This window comes from Leptopilina heterotoma, unplaced genomic scaffold (assembly GCF_015476425.1).
Source record: "Leptopilina heterotoma isolate Lh14 unplaced genomic scaffold, ASM1547642v1 Lhet_18, whole genome shotgun sequence".
Lineage (NCBI taxonomy): Eukaryota > Metazoa > Arthropoda > Insecta > Hymenoptera > Figitidae > Leptopilina > Leptopilina heterotoma.
In genome coordinates this window covers 1914846-1936055 of record NW_025110896.1, presented here as the reverse complement: position 1 = coordinate 1936055, position 21210 = coordinate 1914846, and the positions used below count along the sequence as shown (strand labels likewise).

The 21210-nt window shown below is 26.2% G+C and overlaps 4 protein-coding genes across 6 annotated transcripts; 3 read left to right on the top strand and 1 right to left on the bottom strand.

Moving 5' to 3' along the window:
- Positions 1-3951: 3951 nt before the first annotated feature.
- LOC122499897 lies at positions 3952-9542 on the top strand. Its single transcript, XM_043608474.1, has 4 exons — positions 3952-4815; positions 5416-7714; positions 8399-8443; positions 9109-9542. Exons 1-4 carry the CDS (start codon positions 4729-4731, stop codon positions 9180-9182), a joined length of 2505 nt encoding a protein of 834 aa, XP_043464409.1. The 5' UTR covers positions 3952-4728; the 3' UTR covers positions 9183-9542.
- A 2352-nt stretch (positions 9543-11894) lies between these two features.
- On the bottom strand, positions 11895-13667 carry LOC122499904 (probable small nuclear ribonucleoprotein G). Its single transcript, XM_043608485.1, has 4 exons — positions 13508-13667; positions 13362-13384; positions 13152-13276; positions 11895-12121 (listed from the first exon to the last, which is right to left on the bottom strand). Exons 1-4 carry the CDS (start codon positions 13537-13539, stop codon positions 12071-12073), a joined length of 231 nt encoding a protein of 76 aa, XP_043464420.1. The 5' UTR covers positions 13540-13667; the 3' UTR covers positions 11895-12070.
- Positions 13668-13828: 161 nt separating this feature from the next.
- LOC122499901 (FAD synthase-like) lies at positions 13829-21018 on the top strand. 3 transcript variants are annotated; one of them, XM_043608481.1, is made up of 9 exons: positions 13840-14035; positions 15386-15475; positions 16784-16904; positions 16970-17200; positions 17385-17541; positions 17638-17881; positions 18077-18509; positions 18720-18861; positions 20407-21018. In XM_043608481.1, exons 5-9 carry the CDS (start codon positions 17398-17400, stop codon positions 20830-20832), a joined length of 1389 nt encoding a protein of 462 aa, XP_043464416.1. In that variant the 5' UTR covers positions 13840-14035; positions 15386-15475; positions 16784-16904; positions 16970-17200; positions 17385-17397; the 3' UTR covers positions 20833-21018. The 3 variants fall into 3 exon arrangements, with proteins under 3 accessions (XP_043464417.1, XP_043464416.1, XP_043464413.1); XM_043608478.1 differs by lacking the exon at positions 15386-15475 and having other exon boundaries at positions 13844-14035; XM_043608482.1 differs by lacking the exons at positions 15386-15475; positions 16784-16904; positions 16970-17200 and having other exon boundaries at positions 13829-14035.
- Positions 15482-16777, top strand: LOC122499902 (tRNA (guanine(37)-N1)-methyltransferase). Its single transcript, XM_043608483.1, has one exon. The coding sequence runs from the start codon at positions 15503-15505 to the stop codon at positions 16766-16768; it is 1266 nt and encodes a 421-aa protein (XP_043464418.1). The 5' UTR covers positions 15482-15502; the 3' UTR covers positions 16769-16777.
- Positions 21019-21210: the final 192 nt, after the last annotated feature.

Genomic DNA, 21210 nt, shown 5'->3' with positions numbered 1-21210 from the left:
AACAATATAAATTCTAATTCAGAAAAAATTAATTGCTTTTTCTATCAATTTATCTCTTTTCTAAATTTAATTTTCCGTTTTCTTAAAATTTACAAAACTTCTGCTTTATTGAAAGTGGTGAATTTATCACACACGGTAAATGAATTTTTCGAATTGTTCCAGTTCAAATTTATTTATTTTTTTGTTGCAAAAATGTTATGAGTAAATTTTGTTTATTATTAAATATTATAATTAAATTATAAATATAAATATTTAATATTTAAATATCATAAAATATTAAAATTTGTTAATATATTTTGTAATTTGAAAATCTTGTTTAAAGATTAGCAAAATTATTTTCGCTCGATTATCATTTTTTGGTAATAAATAAAATTTTATTTATTCTTATAAAATAAAAAATGCACGAAGAGAGAATAGATATTAAATTTTGTAAAAGTATTTTACAATTTGGGGAAAAGTGTAACAAAGCAAACTTTTTATATAAAAAATACTAAACTTTAAAAAAACTTATGTGAAACTTAGTAAAGTTATATTAAAATTTAATTAATATTTTTGATATTTGCTATAATTATACTAAATTTCGCATTAATTTTTTTAATGTTTAGTATTTTTTATTTGAAAATTTCGCTTTGTCGCATTTTTCCCCAAATTGAAAAATACTTTTACGAAATTTAATATATATTCTCTCTCCGTGTGCTTTTTGACTTATTATAATTTTTCATTTTAAAGTAATAAATAGAAATTTATTTTTCTAATTTATATGTAATTTATTTTATTTTTGAAAAATAAAATAAAATTTAATATTCACTTTTCGTTAAAACCGTTTTTTCTAATGAGTTTCAATTAGAAAAAAATTTAAATAAAATTTGTTCAAAATTCATTTGAAATCTTCAATTTTCATAATGTTTTAATCTTTTGTCAATTTTTTTAATTTTAATTTTAATCAAATAAATGAATTTAATAAATTTAATCAAATAAATAAATTTAATAAATTAATAAATTTAATCAATAAAAAAATGAATCTTGAACTGAAACAATTTAAAAAAAAGATGCCATAAATTTCGAAAAGCTCTGCCACCGAATGTTTACCAAATAAAAAGCATTTTTCTATTTGATCACAATAGATTTAAAAGAAAATGGATTCATTGCGAACGACACACTTGAAGTATTTGTATTCGAAAAAATGTAAATAAAACGTATGAAATTTTAATGTATAAAATTCAAATATATTCAATGGTTATTGATATTCCATTGATTTTGCATATTAATTGTTATCCATTAGAATATTTCAGTTATTATCTATACATATATATATATTATATATTTACACAAAGCTTTTTTATATCTATCCAGAAAATAACAAAAACAAAGAATACACATACTGGTAGCATTATTTTTCAAAGTTACACTCGAAGAGGTAAAAAAAAGAAACAAAAAATATAGGATACAATGAAATATGTAAAAGTGAACAAATTTGCAAAAAAAAACTCTGTGATAATATGTAATGAACGAAAGCAAATCAACATTGTAAAGAATAATCAAGTTCAAAACTTGACAAAATCCAAACACATCATATCTTATTTAATTTCCACTTAAATAGAAAAAGAAAAAATACATTGTATAATAATATATTTTCTAAAATAATCCCAGTTCTTTAAAAAAAAGAAAATATATTCCACAAAAGAGTAATTAAATAAATTTCTTTTAGATATTTCGATTTTTTTTTTTGAAATGGGGATAAAAAATTATTCCATAAAAAGAAATTAATAATGACTTTAATTTTATATTCTGATGATGAATATGAAAAACAAATATAAATATTTAATTTTTATATGTGCAAGCGCTACTAATGTAAAGACTAGCAAATATTTATTTGACTGAACCATTGTAAATATGTTTATAAAAGTGTAGATTAAGAAATTTTTGTACAACGTAACGCCGTGCTCATACAATTATAATAAGAAAACAATACTTTATTATTATAATATAAATATGTGCAGCTTTAGAGATTAGATTCGTAAAATCTTTTTATTGAACATGACGCGATCAATTTCTAATCATTTATTACGTTTAATGATAATTTAATGAATATGACATTTAATCGTACGATTAATCGTCAATTAATTTCATTAATTTTATCACCCATAAAAGGTAATAAAACCGTTTTTAGTATTTTCGAATTTTTATTTCACTTTCCGATAGAATTATCGGAAAAATTTATTTATTTTCAAAATATTTTAATTCTAATTTCTAAAAGAAAAAAATCGAAAACATGTAAATATAAATGTAATATAAAATAATATTTATATATTTGAAATTTTTTAATAATAGGTATATAAAATTAAATTTTGTTTAAAATTTATGAAAATTTCGAAAAATGTTAAAATTGATCTCTTTAAATAATATTTTAACATTTTTTTTCATTTCGGCAAATTACTTAATTATTTTTGAGATTAAAAATTTTAAATCCAAAATTCTTTTGTTTTTTAAAGTTTAAAAAAAAACTTTCGTGTATGTTCAATAAAAAAAAATTGCAATAAATATTGTATATAAATTAGACTATGAATATTAAAAATAGTTTCTTGAGTTTGAGATATTTTCCTCTTTATGTCACACACATTTGTATTTTAACGACAATCAATTTATGTATTTAAATTTAGAATATGTGTCCGGTAAAACAATAGAAAATTTCGTTTACAAATTCGTGATTTCGACTAAATAAATAGAATTCTTTTTTCAATAAAAAGAAGATAAATTAATAAAATACAATAAGTTCTCAATAAAATGGAATAAATTTTCCATAAAAGAAAATTTTATTAAAAAACATCAATTTTGAATAAAATATAATGAAATCTCAGTAAAAGAAAATAAATTCTCAATAAAATGAAATAAATTTTCAATAAAATAAAATTTTATTAAAAAAAATAAATTGTTAATAAAATACAATAAAATATCAATAAAAGAAAATAAATTTTCAATAAAATAAATAAAATGAAGTATTTTCTGTTGTGTAGAAAGTACAAAGTTCTCTAACAAAAGAAATAAAGAAATAAAAGAAAAATTTGATAAAGAAAAAACCAATTTATTTTAATAAAGTACGAATTTTTCGAAATATTTTCAAATAAATTGAAAACAGAAAAAGTTTATTTAGTCTAAATCAAGCATTTGATAGGGAAATTATTTTAGTGTTTAATTTTATTAAAAAAAATACTTTTTCAAACACTTAGAAATTTATGTATTGCACTCAATACTCAATACCAAAGATACAACATTTTTGCTATTCATAAATCCATCAATGTCTTCAAACTTTAAAATAATCAATGTAAATTTCGCATTATATATAAGTATGTTATAAAATAAATTCTTCAATATAAAATCAATCGAATAAAATCAATTACACCTTTCCTAGTTGAAAAAAAATTCCTATTCAAAAAATTATTTAAAATCCTAATTCTTAAAATAAAAAAAAACCATTTTTAATCATTTGTTTGAATTAATACCTAATCGAATTTCAATAAAAAAACGAAAATTGAATTTTAATTCATAATTCAAATTTAAAGTGAGCCAATTAAAATAAGTTTAAATTAACATTTTTAAAAAAATGTATTTATATTTTATTATTTTAATTAATAGAAAAAAAATACCGAAAAACGGTAAATTTTTCTTTTAAAAAAAAATAAATAAAGAAAAGAAAATAAATAAAAATAAATAAATAAAAGAAAATAAATATGTAATAAATAAATAAAAATAAGTATAATAAATAAAAAAATATGCAAAAATTTTAACAAATTTTTAAAATTTATTAATTTTATAAATATTTGGAATATTCTTAACACTCTTAACAAAGTAAAATATTTTTACTTTACTTCGGGCGAAAACGTGAATTTTCGGAAATTTCTCGAGGACCATCGGAGAATCGAAGGTGGGATTTTTTCGAAAGATAAAAATTAGTAATAGCGCATGCGTAGTCCTCTCGTGTTGGCGTTGGCGAACAACTGTTAAAAAAATTGGTTCAGAAAGAGGCGAAATCAGAAGTTTGTTGACGCGGGACTACGCTTTGTTATAAAAAAAAAGTTTTTTGTCTCGTTTCATTGAGAAAAAATGAACAACATAATTTAACAAACAAAAGAAAATTTAATCCAATTAATCACAAAAATTATAACGTTTTTAAGCGTGTGTATCGTATAATATTTGTGTTCAACGTTCAAAAGTGTTTGTATTGTAATAGAAGGTGGTGGATATTTTAATTGTCGCCCAGTTCTCTCTCTCTCTGGCCATTTCTCTCTTCCCCCATTTTTTTGAGTGTAATTTTTTTCCCACCAAAAAAAAACATGGCTGACGCCGAAGTGGAACTCGAAATTTGCACTATTCTACTTATGTGTTGAAAATAATTATAAATTATTTCACTTTGGAGAAAAGCAAGGGAATTTATAAACACTGTGCCTGGTGTGTTATATTGCTTACAATCGAAACTAACCTCAATTTTGAAAGAGGTGGTTTTTTAAAGCGCACGTAAATTTATTACAAACAAGTGAAACAAAATCACATTATTTTTTTTTGACAATGTGTCGACAACAAAGAACATTTTTCGAAAACAATTATCCTTTTGGAAATAATTATAATTAACAAGTGAGGAAGCGTCTTTGGAGTTCTAGAATTTTTGTCAACACGCACACAACTCTCCTGCACCCTTTTCTATAATTTGGCCCTGCAGTTAAACCTTGAAAGATGTCTTATAAATCCGTGCCAAACATTTTAAGTCGAAACATCAATATTACTTGTTCCAAAATTGGCAGCAACTCCGCCCTTTCTGAAGTAAGTGTATAAATAATTTCATTATTGAAATTCATTATTTCCTTTGTTTTTAAAAGAGTACGTGCATAATAATAATTGACTACTTCCTGAGGTACTTTCGACTGTTTGTAAATTTATTAGTGAATTTTGAATTTATATCTTGTTTGGAAAATTGTTTAATCACTTGTTAAAGAATTTCGAAATTTTTCTAAATTTTTGATTAGTAAAATTTAACTAAGTTGCTATAGTTACCAAGTTCATTGATCAAATTATAAGTAATTTCTTTGCTGAATTTTAATATTTGCAATTTTTTATACGTAGACTGACATTTACCTTTTGTGATTTATTAATAATATATTGGATTCGCATCATTATAACATTTTTCAAGTTTTTATCTTTTTGAGACCATTTTAAAAACAGAATGTTTAATTTTATATTTTTTTCGCCTTGAACGATGAAATAAAAATAAAAAAAGGCAAAAATTATGCTATCGTAAAAGTGTCTGCGATTAAAACCGGTTTTCTCCTATTTCGTATATTTTTCGATTTGTAATAAAATTTAAATATTTGTCTAAAAAATGAAATTACAAAATAATAAATACAAAATTTATTTTTTCCCCAGGTTTTAAAATCGGACGCGGTGAAGCGTCTCTTCAATCAGCCGAACATCATTATCAAAACGATTCCTCTCGACGAGCCATCAGATTCAAATTTAACGAACACAAATGGCTTTCCTGACAAGAGAAACGGAATTCATGACGATTTGCCAAATGTATTTGAACCTGACATATCAATTCATGCAGTAAAACCTACGAGCAGTGTCGAAAAAATAGACGATTCAACATTGTTGCCCTCGAAGAATGAGGGAAAATCGGAAATTGCCCTTGTTCCAATAAAGCGCAAGAAGAAAAATTGCAATCATTTTGAGCCGTGCGAGAATATTATTTGTGACGTTAACGTAGAACAATACGTCGATCAAGATGGAGTCGAGCCAATGCTTGCCATTAATATCGACGAAGACGAAATAAATGCCCCAGTCTCAAAGCACTGCAAAAACGAAAAATGCGATGCCCTCAATATCGATCACGATCGTTGTCGACGTGCACTAATCAAACTCAATCGAGTCGATAGACGTGGTCCCTGTGATATCTGTGGTCTTAGACTAAAATACAACAAATCCCGAATCCATCATCGCAATTGCAAGAGAAAAAACGAATATCGTCACAATGAAAACGACGGTGCACAAGTTCTACGGGAAAAATTACGCGAACGAGAACTACAACTACTCGAAGCTGCCAAGTTGAAGAAAAACGACTACATGGATCCCGTTAATGGTTACAGTAAGGCTTTGGAAGCTCTACAAAACAATGACGAATTAATCGTCATTCCAAAAACAACAACACCCCAACAAACGCCAATTATAACCATCACCACTGTACCAAGTAATTCGGGAGTAAATCAACAATTTCCGAATATAAAAGACGTGTTCGGCAGTATTTTGCCAAATCTCCCGATAATGCTCTCTCAATCAAACGTTGTTATCGGCAAGAAAATCGAGGACCGCTCCTCACCACCGCCTCTGAAACCAATAAACAACACAACCGGTGGGACTTTGACCCAAATTTTACAAAATCCCTTCATTAAAGTCACGGGAATTCCCCAGGGTAGTTTCGTCCAACCGATGTCGATCAACGACTGGCTAATGACGCAGCAAGTCGTCACAACGCCAATACAACCCAAACCCTTCCTAACACCCATTCGCGTCGTCCCGATCGCTAATCTCAAAACCCAACCTTCTCTTCTTCATCAAACCCAAGGCATTCCCAGGTTCTGCATCATGACCGACACCGGGATTCGTGTACCAACTCCGGCCCAAACGCAGCAGCAGCAGCAAACTCCCCAAGTTACCCAGCAGCCAATACAACCGAAACCACCCAAAACTCAACAGTTGGTACCTCAGTTACAAAAACAACCACAAAAACAACCGACACCAAATATAATAAAATTCCGCGTTGTACAACCGGGAACGGAGGTGAAACTCGTCACCACCTCGGCTCAAGAGGCAAGAGCGGCGAAGAATCGAATATGGAAGAAGAACGCCCGTCTTCGAAAGAAAAGAGCCGGACGAATGTTCAATTGCACCTACTGTCCGAAACGCTTCTCAACCGATTGGTACTTCAAGATGCACGTGGCGCGACACCGAGGCGAAATGCTATTCTCCTGTAAACTTTGCGAAGAACCGTTCAGCAATAAATACGATATCAAGAAGCACGTTGGCAAGGAGCACAAGGAAGGTCAAGTACGCTGTGAAGTCTGTGGTTTTATCTTCCCCTCCGAGGACGATCTGCAAAAACACATGAAATCCACCACACGTTTAATGTGCGAGGAATGTAGGCAAACATACAAGACATGTACAATTTTACTCGAACATCAAAAGAAGCATGGCTCTGTTGTTTGCGTACAATGTCGAATACAAGTACCAAAATTAAGGTACAAAAAGCATTTATTGGTACAACATGGTATGTCAAAGACAAAAATTGAAAATGAATGCACAAAAATGAAATGTCCGATTGATTGTGATTTTGCGAATGAAAAGGGTGAGAAGAAGAGTAATGGAATTAAGCAAGAAATTAATTACGACGAGACTGATTCAATTAGCGATCAAATTTCAATTCAGGATGAAATGACATTTATTAAGGAGGAGAGTAATGGAATTGATTCGGAGGAGGACAATGATAGTGATGATGAGGGGGCATTGGAGATTAATGAAGACGGCGATGAAACTGAAATTGACGAGGAGGATATTAAATTGGAATTGCCGAGAGGCTCTTATGAATGTCCTGGATGTGGCGATGATTTTGATACTGAGGATGAACTCTCCGAACATAATGATACCTGTCTACGAGCCGCTCTCAAACTTTGTAAGTCGAATTTTTAATTTCTCAAGTTTTTTAATTTATTTACTTTTCCAGTCGAGGAACTTCACAACATTTATGATCAACGATTGAAAGAAAAAAAAATATTTTTCTTGGCGAAAACAAATTTAAATTTGTTTATAAAAATTTTTCTTTTTTGAATTTGTTTCGATCAATAGATGAAAATTTGTTTTTATGCAATGAAAACATATTTTCTCTTCGAAATCGTTGATTATAAACATTGTAAACTTCAACAAAGTTATTTTTTATTTTTACAATCCACAATTTCTGAACGTTCAAATGAACAAAGTCTTTTGTCGATAGAAATATTAACAAAAATAATTACAAAATATAGATAAAATATTAAATATTAACAAAATAAAAATATTAAAAATAAATATTAATTTACAAAATAAAATTATTTCAATATAAAATAAAAGGTGAAAAATATCAAAAAGTTAAATTAAATATTTAAAAAAATATAATTTTTTTTCGTTCTTAACAAAATATAAAATTTGAATTAAAAAAAATAAATTTTGTTCACTTTAACGTTCAGAATTTAGGAAACTTAAATCAATTGTAGTCAACTTTTTTCTTTGTCTAAATTTACAGAATTTCTATAACATTTTTTCAAAAATCTAATTAAAAAAATTCTGTATTGCGAAATTTAAAGAGAAAATATTTTTTCAGCCCTGTTGAAGAATCCGAACAAAAGTCAATCGAACTGCGATTTAGGTAATAAAACTTCATTAATTTGAAATTAAAAATACAATTTTCGCCAGTTTTACTAAAAAATTTAATAAAAATTTAAATTAATTATTAAATTCAATTTAAAAAAAATTATTTAATGAATAATTTTTCTTAAATATTTCAAAATTAATTGAATTTTGAAAAGAGTTGCGTTAACATTTTTCATAAATAGATAAAATTCAAAAGATTTTCATTTGAAATTTAATAAAATTTAAATTTTTAATGAATTTAATAAGAAATTTTCAAAAACTTAGATTTTTGAAAAATTTTAATAAATCAAATTCTTCTGAATTTAGTTAATTTTTTAAATATATAATTAATCAATTTATTATTAAAAATGACAATTTTAATTAAATTCTTCGAAAAAGGTAAAGTATTCTTAAAAATTTTATTAAAATTCGTCAAAAGAATTCAATTATTTAAAAATTTGTTGATAAAGTTCTTTATGGGAGTTGAATACAACATTTTTTTGAGTATCTAATCATTTTTAGATCGAAAAATTAAAAAAGAAAAAATTGTAAACATAAAAATATTACTTTTTTCTGCAAAAAAATTGTTTGACTCTAATTGTTGATCGTAAGCGTTTAAATTTTTTTTTTAATATTTAATAAAAATTCGATTTACTAAAAAAAAAAATCTGTCTTTTCCAGCGTTTTCAAATCGAGTATCGGAAAATGGAAGGAAGGAGAACAAGGAATCTTCAAAATCAGCTGAGACAACGTAGACAAGAAGAAAGAATAATTCCCTTCATATTTTCGAGAAATTGGGCCTAATATTTGACTTTCTAGTTGGAAGAATTAGAATATATTTCGAAATATTCTCGAATGTTTCAATGAGTCACACACAACATCACTAAAACGGTTTGTGTTAAAATAATCCTAAAATACATCACAAAAAAAAATTTGTAAAAGTTCCAGTTTCAGTTTTACAAAAGAAAAATAGTTTTTAATTTATTTTTTTATACTATCTTTTAATCTATTTTTATTTTTTGTAATTATTTTTATTATAATTTTTACTCGAACTTTTACAAATTACAGACAATTTTATTGTACAAAAATATCACTCTCTTGCTTTTGTATGAATTACAAAATAGATTTTTGTTTTTACAAATTTTGAAACATTTGACAAATTTCAAATTTTGTAGATGAGTTTTATTTTAAATTTGATAATTTATCAATCTTTTATTTTCTACAAAAAATTATTTCTTTTAGTATCAATACAAATTTTGTATTTTCTTTTATTACGAAAGTAATAAAAATTGTAATTTTCCTTTAAAGTGGGAATTTTCTTTAAGAAAAAAAGTATACGTCGCACAGTTCATAAAGAAAGTTTGCTTTTATTTTAACCAAAAATTGTAAAATACCGAAATGTATTTCACAATTTTTCAATTATTAATGCTCATTAAACTATCTAGTTTTTGAATATTTAGCTAAAAGAAAAAGAGAAATATTTCTGTTTGAAACTTAGCCTGGGACAAACAAAAGCTCAAAATATGGTAAACCGTATACGAGTTATTTTTGTCATGTAATTTAGAATAATTTTACTGTAAATAATTCTTTACTCAGTGAATTGCCCGGTAAAATTTTTTATAATAGTATGTTTAAGACATTTTTTCCGGAAACGTTTTTTTAACGTTACAAATGTTTATTTTAAACCTTTTTTATTATTATTTTTCTTAATGAGAACAATTACAAGAATTAAAATTCTGAATTTAAAATAGAATTTTTCCAGAGAAAAAAAGGAACAAAAACAAAAGAAACAAAAAATTGGAGATATTTTTCGGAATTATTTAGAATATTTTTCTGCTAATCTTTTTTCGATTATACATTAAGTTTTCTAAAGAGCAATTAAAAATAGAGAAACAAATATTTTATGTACAGAATATTATTGTAGATGTTAAGAGAATAAATGAAATGAATGTAAGTGTTACAAAAAAAAGACTTCGAATTGAAAAAAACAAATTAGTTTTCCATAGATTTTTACTTATTTATTACAATTGCGATATTCTTTTTCATTTTGTAAAAAAAAGTTGATAGTTTATTAGTCAAAAAAAGCGTTATGTGTAATATTAATATCTATATATTTATAAAGCAATATTTGTTGCTTTTTTGACTTTTCCGCTAACATTACAGAACATTACTACCGACTGACATTCAATGCAATCCCAGATTCGAAAACAATTTTCAATTTATTTTTATTTCTTCTACGAAAAGTACCACGAACTTTTCGTATTATATTCATAATTATAAAACATGAAAAGAAATTATTTTCTTTAATTTTTATCACTTTCGATAGTGCAAAGTGAGAATAGTTCTATAATTGTAAACGTGAATATATTACGCAGATTTTTATAATCATAATCCGCTTTTAAACGTAAATGTTCCTAAATTAGGAATTATTATATAAAAACACAGTGTGCCTTCTAAATTCGAAATGTTCCTTATCACAAATAATTTTATGTTCATTTTTTTAATTTGGGGGATTGTTTTTGTAGCTTCAACCAAAATCGTGGTTATATAGTCTGATTTCTTCGTTTATATTTTATTTAGTGATTTTAGTCAAATTCGGAGACTGTTGAAAAATTATATATTAAAAAAAAAACAGTCAGTGCCGAAATATCGTCTATTATTTACTTGCCTTTTTAGCGTATCTTTTTTATTAAAATAGTTATCAATTAAACTTCATGTTAAATAATTTTGCAATATTTATGGAATTTTCCATTTTCTTGTAAATTGCGGGAAAATTCTTGTATATTTTACAAAGAAAAATTAAACAAAAGAAAGATATAATTTATTATGGAAACTTTCAATTATAAAGAGTTGGTGTAAAGAAGTTTAATAGATTTCTAATTTAATCACATCACAAGTGAAAAAAACGACTCACTAAATTCTTTTTTCACTTTAAAATACATATTTTTATTAATTGCTTGTAGTTTATTTGTATCAAGAAAAATCTATATTCATAAATATTATATATTGTCACTAGTATTGTCACCAATGGGAAAAAATGTATTTCGTAGAATTCTCAATCTGTAAATAATAGTTTTCCACGAAAAGAAATATTATTAAGATAAATTTAAATATCGGAAACATTTTTCAATTGTATGTGGTTCGCAAAAAAAAATAAAATCTCGACATTATCACGTGATCTGAATCTTTGTAATTTCTATTTGTGATCCACGTAAATTGCGAGCGATTATCTACTGTAGATAGTTAGGTAGAAAATATACTCATTGAGTGTGTGAGCCTCACTCGAAACAAAAAGAAAAAAAAATCGAAATCTTTGTATGAAAATTTTTTTTTTCAAATTCAACGTAATTTTTTGGTACACCTAGAATATTGATTCGTAAGTTGAACACTATTTTGGGTTGATTGTAAGCTTACACAATAGAATTATATACATGATGTATTACAACAACAAAAATAATCAATATAAATTTTATATAAAAAAAATGTTTTATTATTGGTACAAATTATATACTAATAGAAAATAAGAGTTTAATTGAGTAAACACAATTATTCGATGCATTATCATGGGAATGATAATATTATTTTACAGCTTTGAAAATATTGAACTTCGAATGATTTTCAAATTATCTAAAATAATTGCAGGTCATATTCTGTCCAGTGCTTCTAGCATTATCACACTATTGCCTCTAATTACCTGTTTGGAAAAGAAAATTTCTATTAAAATCACAGAAACTGGTTGTTTTTTCCATTAATAATTATATAGAAAAATTAACTGATAAATGCAAATTGAAATTTTAGTTATAATTTGTAGATTTGCTTATACAGGCTTCGCATTCGATAATTAATTAAATTTTAAAAAAGTTTAAAATAATTTATACAGTCAGGTCTCGCTAAGTGTCGTCACTGGGAATTTTTTGAGACCGTCTGTCTCAGTAAGTGTCAGTGGCCTAAGCCACGCCCCTTTAATAAAAGTGGCCATTTCATTGGTTTATGTTGCAAACCGGTTTGGGGAAGTCCATTTTTAGCATTGGAGAGGGTAAAAAAAAGTGGGAAAAGTGACACTTGTTGGGTCTTGAACGATGACACTTTGTGAGTCATGACACTTACTGAAAACGACACTTGGCGAGACCTGACTGTATTTTCAAAATATAATAAATATTATGAAAATTTTATTTCAAATAATTTAAATTCTTGTAGAAAACATTATTTGTGAAAATAATTAAATTTTTCGATTAATTAATTTAAAATAGTATTAAAAATAATTTAAATTCTTCGATGAGTTCAACTATTTATGAAAATAATTGAATTCTTGTTTAGAATTTTTTTAAATAATTGTATTTCCATGAAAAAATACTATTATTAGTGAAAGTAATTAATTTTTAATTCATTTTTTCAAAATGCTATTCTAAATTAATTGAATTCATGAGGAAATTTTATTATTTATGAAAATAATTTAATTTCGAATATTTTTTGAAAATAATTGAATAATTTGAATTAAAGTAGTGTAAATTTTCAAAAGAAATCAGAAATAGTAGATTTTAGTGTCTGAAATTTTAAAAAAAGTACTCAAATAGTAGAATGACGTAGAAAAAGTAGTAAATAGTAGGTTTTAGTAAACGAGTGCGAAGCCTGCTTATAAAACCTTAAACCAGACGTTTAATACTTAAAAGATAAATTAAAATTCCTTTACGTCTATTTTTCGAAATAATCCTTTTTTTACTTACAACCATTCCAATATTATTTTTAGAACCATCCTTGCACTCCTCAATAGTTTCGTCCACCACCATATTCATGAAGGGATCGAAACCACGCAAAATACCGATAACATGTCGTCCCCCATTGAGCTTCACTAAAAAAATAGAAATAAATTAGAAAACGTAAGTAAATAATTTGTAGATAAATTAAATTATTAGGCAAACAATATGAATACTCACGAGATAATTTCTTGTCCATGTATCTAGAAGAATAGTAAAAAAAATAATTAATAAACGTAATAAGTACGCGTTGCTATACCTAACCTCAAAAAATTTCAAAATTAAATTCTAAGCATAGTACTAACGAATAATTAAAAATTACTTACTTTTTCAATTCTGGTGGATGTGCTTTACTCATTTTGAAAAATTACAAACTGCTTGAATTGAAAAATAAGTTTGTTTATTGACAAATTCACTCCGGCAAAAATGGCAAAAACAGAACAAGAACAAGCCAACAATGACAACCAAAGTTCAGGTCGTTTAAAGAACGGAAACTACGAAATTAGTTCTGACATTTTGTCACAAGGGTAGGTTTTGTCTCTGTAGGTCATTGACCGGTGACGTAATTACGATAAATCGTTGACAGCGCTTATACATGTGGTTACTTTTAGAAGTAAAATAAGTCAATTAAAAATCGCCATTTAAAAGGCGTGACTACGCAACACGTGACAAGTTCGCCATTTTTATTATTTCATGAAAATACAAGCATATTGGAATTTTTTTACTCTCATGACTGAAATTAATAAATTTATTTAAATAATAATTCAGAAAACAACATTTTTTAGTATTAAAATTGCAAAGATATTGTAGATTGGGCGAGAATAGTGTGCGAACTTACTTTCAACTAATAAAAGGTAAATTATACGACCTACTTTTACATTCTTTTTCTTATCTTAAAAAAATGCATTTAAACTTTGAAACTGAGCACGTGTTTAAACTTAACATTAAATATTATCACTTCTTATAAATAAAATTTGTTTAAATCTGTGAAACTATTGTACTACTTACAAATGTACATATTTTGTGATAGTTTTTGAACGTTTTGAGCGGTGTCAATAGAGGTTAGAAAAATAGGTTAAGTTTATCATTCAAATATTTTATACATAATTTTTTTTATCCATCAGAGTATTTTGTATTTCGATTAGATTTTGTAATGTTCAATTATTAAAAAAAAAATTCTTTCTTTTTCAGGGTTGCTACAAAAATATTATTTTATATTTTCCTGATTTCCGGACTTTTTCCTTGTTTCTAAACAATATTCTAATTCACTCTGAAAATGATTAGATACTCAAAAAAATATTCTATTACTATAATTTACAAATTTCTTTAATTATGAAATTATTCGAAAACACCAATAACTTCTTCTTTAAATAAATATTTAATCATTATTATTTTTCCATAGGAATTAAGATTTCAAAATTTAAAATTCAAAACTTTTTGAAATTCAACAACTTATAATAATTTATTTAATTATTTAGAGTTTTTAACTAAAATCTATAAATCCATTACTTTTAATAATAAATTGTGTTAAAAAACTTAACTGATTTCAGAAGAATTTGAATTATTAAAATTTTTCGAAAATCTAAGTTCTTTAAAATTATTAATTAAATTTATTAAAAACTGAAATTTTATAAAATTCGAAATGTAAACCTTCTGAAATTTATCTATTTATGGAAATTGTAAACGTTACACTTTTAAAATTTAATTAATTTTGAAATTTTTAAGTAAAATTATTCATTAAATAATTTATAAGTAATAATTTTATGATAGTTCTTAAAGAATTAAGTTATTTAAAAAGAAATTATTGTCAGAAATAGAACAAATTGAGGGTTTTATATTAGAATTCGTGGTAATTTTATGAGACAATAAAAAAATACACAAAAATTCAGAATTTTAATAAAAATCTCTGACTTTTCCCCAATTTTCCTAACCAATTCTACTTTCCCTGATTTTTGCCTGAATGACCTGTGGCAACCTTGTTTATACATTTTTTCAAAATTCAATTATTTTCAACTTTATAATAAATTCTATCAAACGAAATACAGTAATTTGTGTTCATCTATTGCCAGATAGTTGAATCCTGTCCTCGCTTTCTTTTTTCTCTACTACTACAAAAAAGCATGTAATTGATAAAAAGAAAATGTGAAAATATTAGTATAGTAAAAAAAATATCTTTCTCTATAAAATTAAATAAATGCTTTTAGGTTATCGGCCTCTGCAAAGACGGGATTCAGCATATCTGGCAATAAATGAGTGGATATTTTATTTCCACACTGCGACTCAATTTTTCAAGGGTACATTCTCGATTTTATAAAAGTACGATGGCTTCTTTGCTGGTTCCACCAGCTTCTGTTCGTGGAATGAAAAATTTAGATCGCGACGCCTTTAAAACATCATTCAAAGTTCCCTCATTACAATTCCAAGAAGGGAATATTTCAAAAATTATTCCCATAGTTAAAAAGTATTTTCTAAAATTGAGACAATTCAAATCAATCGCCACTTGTGATAAATTAACGACAATTTATCTCGATCCAAAGAAAATAGACAATTTCCAAGATTTCACCGATGAAGACAGGGAAATAATCGAATCACAAAATGGAAAATTTTCCCTAACTGATTTACAAGTGACTTACGATAATTTACGATTAGAAGAAACATTGAAGGCAATTTTCCCCGAAGACATCGAGGCACCAGGTTCATTCAGTCAAATTGGACACATTGTTCATTTAAATCTACGAGATTGTCAATTGCCTTATAAAACATTAATTGGTCAAGTGATTCTCGATAAGGTACCAAATTCAAAAACAGTGGTTAATAAATTAAACATCATTGACACGACATTTCGACATTTCTCCATGGAGATTTTGGCAGGCGAAGAAAATACAATTGTCGAAGTCAAAGAGAATGGATGTCGATATCAATTTGATTTTGCCAAAGTCTATTGGAATCCACGATTGGGAACCGAACACGAGAGAATTGTTGAATTTTTAAAACCACAGGACGTGCTCTACGATGTATTTGCCGGTGTTGGTCCATTCTCCGTTCCCGCCGCACGTAAGGGAATTAAAGTACTCGCCAATGATTTAAATCCAAATTCCCACAATTATCTTGTGATAAATTCGAAAATTAATAAAACAAAGGACAATTTGTCGGCATTTAATAAAGACGGTAGGGATTTTCTAAGGAATGAAGTGAAAAATGATATTTTAAAACGACGAGAAACTGGTGAACCGGGTACTGAACATATTGTCATGAATCTTCCAGCGATTGCAGTTGAATTTTTAGACGTATTCCAAGATTTATTCACTGACGAGGAAATTATCGATGTTTCAACGAAAAAAACAAAAATTCACGTTTATTGTTTCGTGAAACCGGAGAAAAACGAGAAGGCCACTGATATTGCAAAATTATTAGTCGAAGAGAATATTAAAACAGAATTGTGCTCCGAAACTTTGATTGAAATTCATAATGTTCGTAATGTAGCGCCAAATAAAGAAATGATGCGAGTCTCATTCTTTTTAACGCAAAAAATATTAAAAGGCGGGGAGCCAGCAATGAAGAAAGCCAAATTAAATGCTGATTCTTAACTGTTTACTTCCCAGGGGAACGATGGCAAAGAATAAGGGTTCGAATAAAACGGCGAAAAATGTTTTCAAGGTCGCAGTTTCTCGCACACATCGCCTTAAATCTAAAGCACAAAAGGTGTCTCTCAATCTAAAAAATGTAAGTTCGAAGATTTTTTTTCATAATTCTTTTAATAGATTTTCATTATTGTTTTTTTTTTGTAGCTGGGCAAATCGAAAAATCCAAATAAAGAGAAAACCAATCTGATAAATCAACAGTTGGCGGAATTACGCAAAGAAGTCTATCAAGCGAAAGATGCGAAAAAATCGGAATTAGCGGGAAAAATAAAGGGGAAAAAATTTTTCCAAACTAAAAAGAAATCGACAAAAATGGAGACAGAATCAACAGCTAGTTTAGTTAAAAATATGCAGATTTAAATCCGTCGTTTACCTAATGTACAAAATTGTAACATAAGCATTTTTTTTCTTTCGTAATAAAAATTAAGTTTTTTTCATAAATACTCTCCATCTTTATTTAACAAGTCAGAAATTTTAATTCTGAATTATTCAGAAAATCTCTTCTCTATTCAGATAAATTTTAATTAAAGATTTAATTTTTTATTTCTAATTTCGAATTTAGAAAAATCGTCCAAATGGAGAAAAACACAGCAGTATTGATTGTCATTGGAGATGAAATCTTAAGAGGTCAAGTTGAAGACAAAAATACATCCTATTTGGCCTCGAAATTATACGCAATAGGAATTAAATTTCATAAAGTTATCATAATTCCAGATTCAGTAAGCAAATTTCACTGTATTTTCATTTTAAAAAACTCAGATCGAATAGTTTTTCTTTTCTTCAAAAACTGCATTTTTAATTAATTTCTTCAATAGGTTTTCGATATTGCCAAAGAATTATCGGAAGTCTCGAAAAATTATCCCATTGTCTTCACATCCGGTGGAGTGGGACCAACTCACGATGATCTTACATACGAGGCAGTTGGTAAATGTTTCAAATTAGAAATCGAGGAGAATAAAGAATTATTAGATATTTATAAAAAATTATTACCAAATGAACCGGAAGTTAAACGCTATGCAATGGCACCATCTTCCTCTGAAGTGATCTACATAAAATCACGTAAGTTTTCAAAATGTAGGTTTAGGATTGAATTTAAGGCGCAAAAAGTCGCTTTAGTCATTCAAAAATTTAAAAAACGTCGAAAAACGTTTTGAAAATAAGTCGAAAAAAGTCCAAAAAGTCGTACACAAGTATTTTTAATAAAAATAAAATTTTTTGTATTTTCAATTTCTATGTCTAATTTTCTTTTTACAGAAAAATTTGCTGTGATAAAGGTGAATAATGTCTACGTGCTTCCTGGTTCACCGAAATATTTTCAACCTGCAGTTGATAAAATTATCTCAACTTTAAAAGGAGGTGTTCCATTATTTATAGACGAATTGGATATTGCTCTGAAGGAAGTAAAAATAGTCAAGGGTTTGGATGCATTTGCAGAAAGGTGGAAAGGTCGCGTAAATATTGGAAGTTATCCACAACAATTTGGTGCGAAACATTCGACGAGAATTACATTTGAGGGCAAAAAAGAGGACGTTATAATTGCAAAAAGGGAATTTCAAAATTCATTCTCAGAGAGTCGTTTTAATGATCGGAAATTCAGTCGATCGATAGCCGAAAAGGTGTTTGAAAAAATTCAAGCCCATCATCATTTGAAACGCAGTTGGAGCATTATTGAGGAGTGCTTCGATAGGTAAAATCGATTTTCAAATTTAATTTCTACTTCTGAAATTTAATTTTTAAATTTTTGAAATTAGTTTCACAAATTTTTTAATTAATTTCAAATTTTTTTTTGTATTTGAATAATGAAAAATGTGCAGTTTTTAATAAACTGATTTTCTGTCAATATTGTTGTGAATTCATACATTAATTTACATGAGTTAATTAATGAAATTTGTTCTAGATTTTCGTCTAACGAAGTTTTCCTCTCCTTCAATGGCGGTAAAGATTGCACGGCAGTGTTACACTTGACTTCCGCTTTTCTTGCCCTAAAGGGATCTGAACCTTTACTGAGTTTATACATAATTGGCGATTCATTCCCCGAGGTGAAATTCAGAATCAATTTAACTTTTTTCTATTAACAAATTTTTATTTCAGAACATTTTCTATTTAATTTCAGAAAACTTTGAATTCAATTTCAAATTTATGAATTTAATTTTATTAAATTTTCAATTCAATTTCAGAAAATTTTCCATTTAATTCAAAAAACTTTTAAATTTCTAAAATTTGTAGGTATTTTCTAAAATTTGTATTTTCTAAAATTTATATTTTCTAAAATTTACAATTTTAAATCTGAAATAATTTAATTCTATATAGAATTTTATTAAAATTGTCAAAAATAATTAAATTTATTTAATTCAATTAAAATTGTATAGAAAATAATTTAATTCTTACGGAAAGTTTATTAAAATTTTTAAAAATATAGGAATTTTTTACAGAAATGTTATTAAAATTCTGTTTAAAGTAATTGAATTCTTGCCAGGAATTTTATTATTTAAGAAAATAATTAAATTCTTGATAAGAATTTTATCAAGATTTTTTAAAAATAATTGAATACTTTCGAGAAATCTCATTGAAATTCTATATTTAAAATTTTAAAGTACATATTTAAGAAAATATAATTGAATTATTGACAAGAAATGTAACAAAATTTCTAAAAATTGAATTTTTTCGAAAAATTAAATGAAGATTTTTAAAAATAATTGAAGTTTTGCTAGAAATTTTATTACAAAATTTAAAGTAATTGAATTCCTGTAAATAATTTTATTATTTAAGAAAATAATTGAAATCTTGATAAGAATTTTTTAAAAATTTTGGAAAATAATTGAATTTTTTCCAAGATTTTTGAATGAATTGAATTCATTTGTGAAATTTTATTGAAATTTTATGTTTAAAATAATTGCAGTCCTATTAGGAATATTATTATTATTTACGAAAATAATTGAATTATTGACATGAAATGTAACAAAATTATTAAAAATAATTGAATTCTTTCGAAAAATTTAATTAAGATTTTTAAAAATAATTGAATTTTTTGGAGAAATTTTATTAAAAAATTTAAAGTAATTGAATTTTTGCAAATAATTTTATTATTTTACAAAAAATTCAATTCTTTATAAGAATTTTATAAAAATATCGGAAAATAATTGAATTTTTTCAAAGATTTTTATTAAGATTTTTGAATTAATAGAATTCATTAGCGAAATTTTATTGAAATTATAATATTTAAAGTACATAATTGAATTTCTGCAAAGAATTTTATTGTTTTTGAAAATATAATTGAATTCTTGCAAGGAATTTTATTAAAATTTATGAATTTAATTTCAGAAAAATTTCAATTTAATTTCAGTAAATTATTAATTCAATTTCAAAAATTTTTGTAATTGTCTAAAGTTTACATTTTCTAAAATTTACAATTTAAAAAATTTACAATCTCTAAAATTTGCATTTTCTGAAAATTGTAATTTCTATAATTTAAAAATTAAAAAAATTTTAAATAGAAGTACTTCTTCGATCAAAATTTATTTATTTCCGGACATTGAGCAATTTAATTCTACAGACACTAAATAACTCGTCTAAATGTCTGACAGGTGGATGAATTCGTGGCGAAAGCAGCGGCCTACTATGGATTAAGAGTAGTGAGAAAGAATCGTCCAATGAAGGAAGCCTTGACAAAGTTTACCAAGGAGAATCCAAAATTACGTGCATGCCTAATGGGAACGCGTAAAGCTGATCCATACGCAGAGAATCTCGAACCATTTTGTAAAACAGATCCAGGATGGGCGGAATTAATGAGAGTGAATCCAATTTTTGATTGGACCTACAATCAAATTTGGCAATTTCTCCTCGATTTTAATGTGCCCTACTGTTCATTGTACGACAAAGGTTACAGTAGCGTTGGCGTTGCAACTCTAACCCTAAGGAATCCACTTTTACGCGATCCAAACAATCCGTCCATTTATTTACCAGCTCATACACTAGCTGATGACTCGACCGAACGTCAAGGTCGAGAATAGAGTCAATTTTATCTTTTAGTAACTTAATTTCAAAATTCTATTTTTCTATATTATAAATTTTATTTAGAACCAAATTTTAACTTAATTTATTTCTAGCGAAAAATGAAAATAAGAGTACAATTTTTAACTTAATTTATTTAAGTAAAAAATCTCTGTCAATTTTACGTAATAAACGATTTTATCTAATTCTGGTCTTTTTTGTATTTGTCTCAATTTTTTAATAGAAATAAAAATTTGAGGATTGAAAAAGATTTTTTAGGAATAAATTAAAGGGCCGGGGAAGAGTCAGGGGACAAGAGAAAGAAAAAAAGGGAGAGAGAGAGTGATAAAAGGGGTGAAGGATGAGAAGGTTGACATTCACGGAATTTTTTCGCTGAC

Bases quoted from the DNA above. Each gene is read 5' to 3' on its own strand.
- LOC122499897 (XM_043608474.1), top strand. From the start codon at position 4,729: ATGTCTTATAAATCCGTGCCAAACATTTTAAGTCGAAACATCAATATT. The intron at 7,715-8,398 runs GTAAGTCGAATT...ATATTTTTTCAG, and splicing joins ACGAGCCGCTCTCAAACTTT to CCCTGTTGAAGAATCCGAAC. The intron at 8,444-9,108 runs GTAATAAAACTT...TGTCTTTTCCAG, and splicing joins TCAATCGAACTGCGATTTAG to CGTTTTCAAATCGAGTATCG.
- LOC122499904 (XM_043608485.1), bottom strand. From the start codon at position 13,539: ATGAGTAAAGCACATCCACCAGAATTGAAAAA. The intron at 13,385-13,507 runs GTAAGTAATTTT...CTATTCTTCTAG, and splicing joins CATCCACCAGAATTGAAAAA to ATACATGGACAAGAAATTAT. The intron at 13,277-13,361 runs GTGAGTATTCAT...CTATTTTTTTAG, and splicing joins CATGGACAAGAAATTATCTC to TGAAGCTCAATGGGGGACGA.
- LOC122499902 (XM_043608483.1), top strand. From the start codon at position 15,503: ATGGCTTCTTTGCTGGTTCCACCAGCTTCTGTTCGTGGAATGAAAAAT.
- LOC122499901 (XM_043608482.1), top strand. From the start codon at position 17,398: ATGGAGAAAAACACAGCAGTATTGATTGTCATTGGAGATGAAATCTTA. The intron at 18,510-18,719 runs GTAAAATCGATT...AATTTGTTCTAG, and splicing joins ATTGAGGAGTGCTTCGATAG to ATTTTCGTCTAACGAAGTTT. The intron at 18,862-20,406 runs GTGAAATTCAGA...AATGTCTGACAG, and splicing joins TTGGCGATTCATTCCCCGAG to GTGGATGAATTCGTGGCGAA.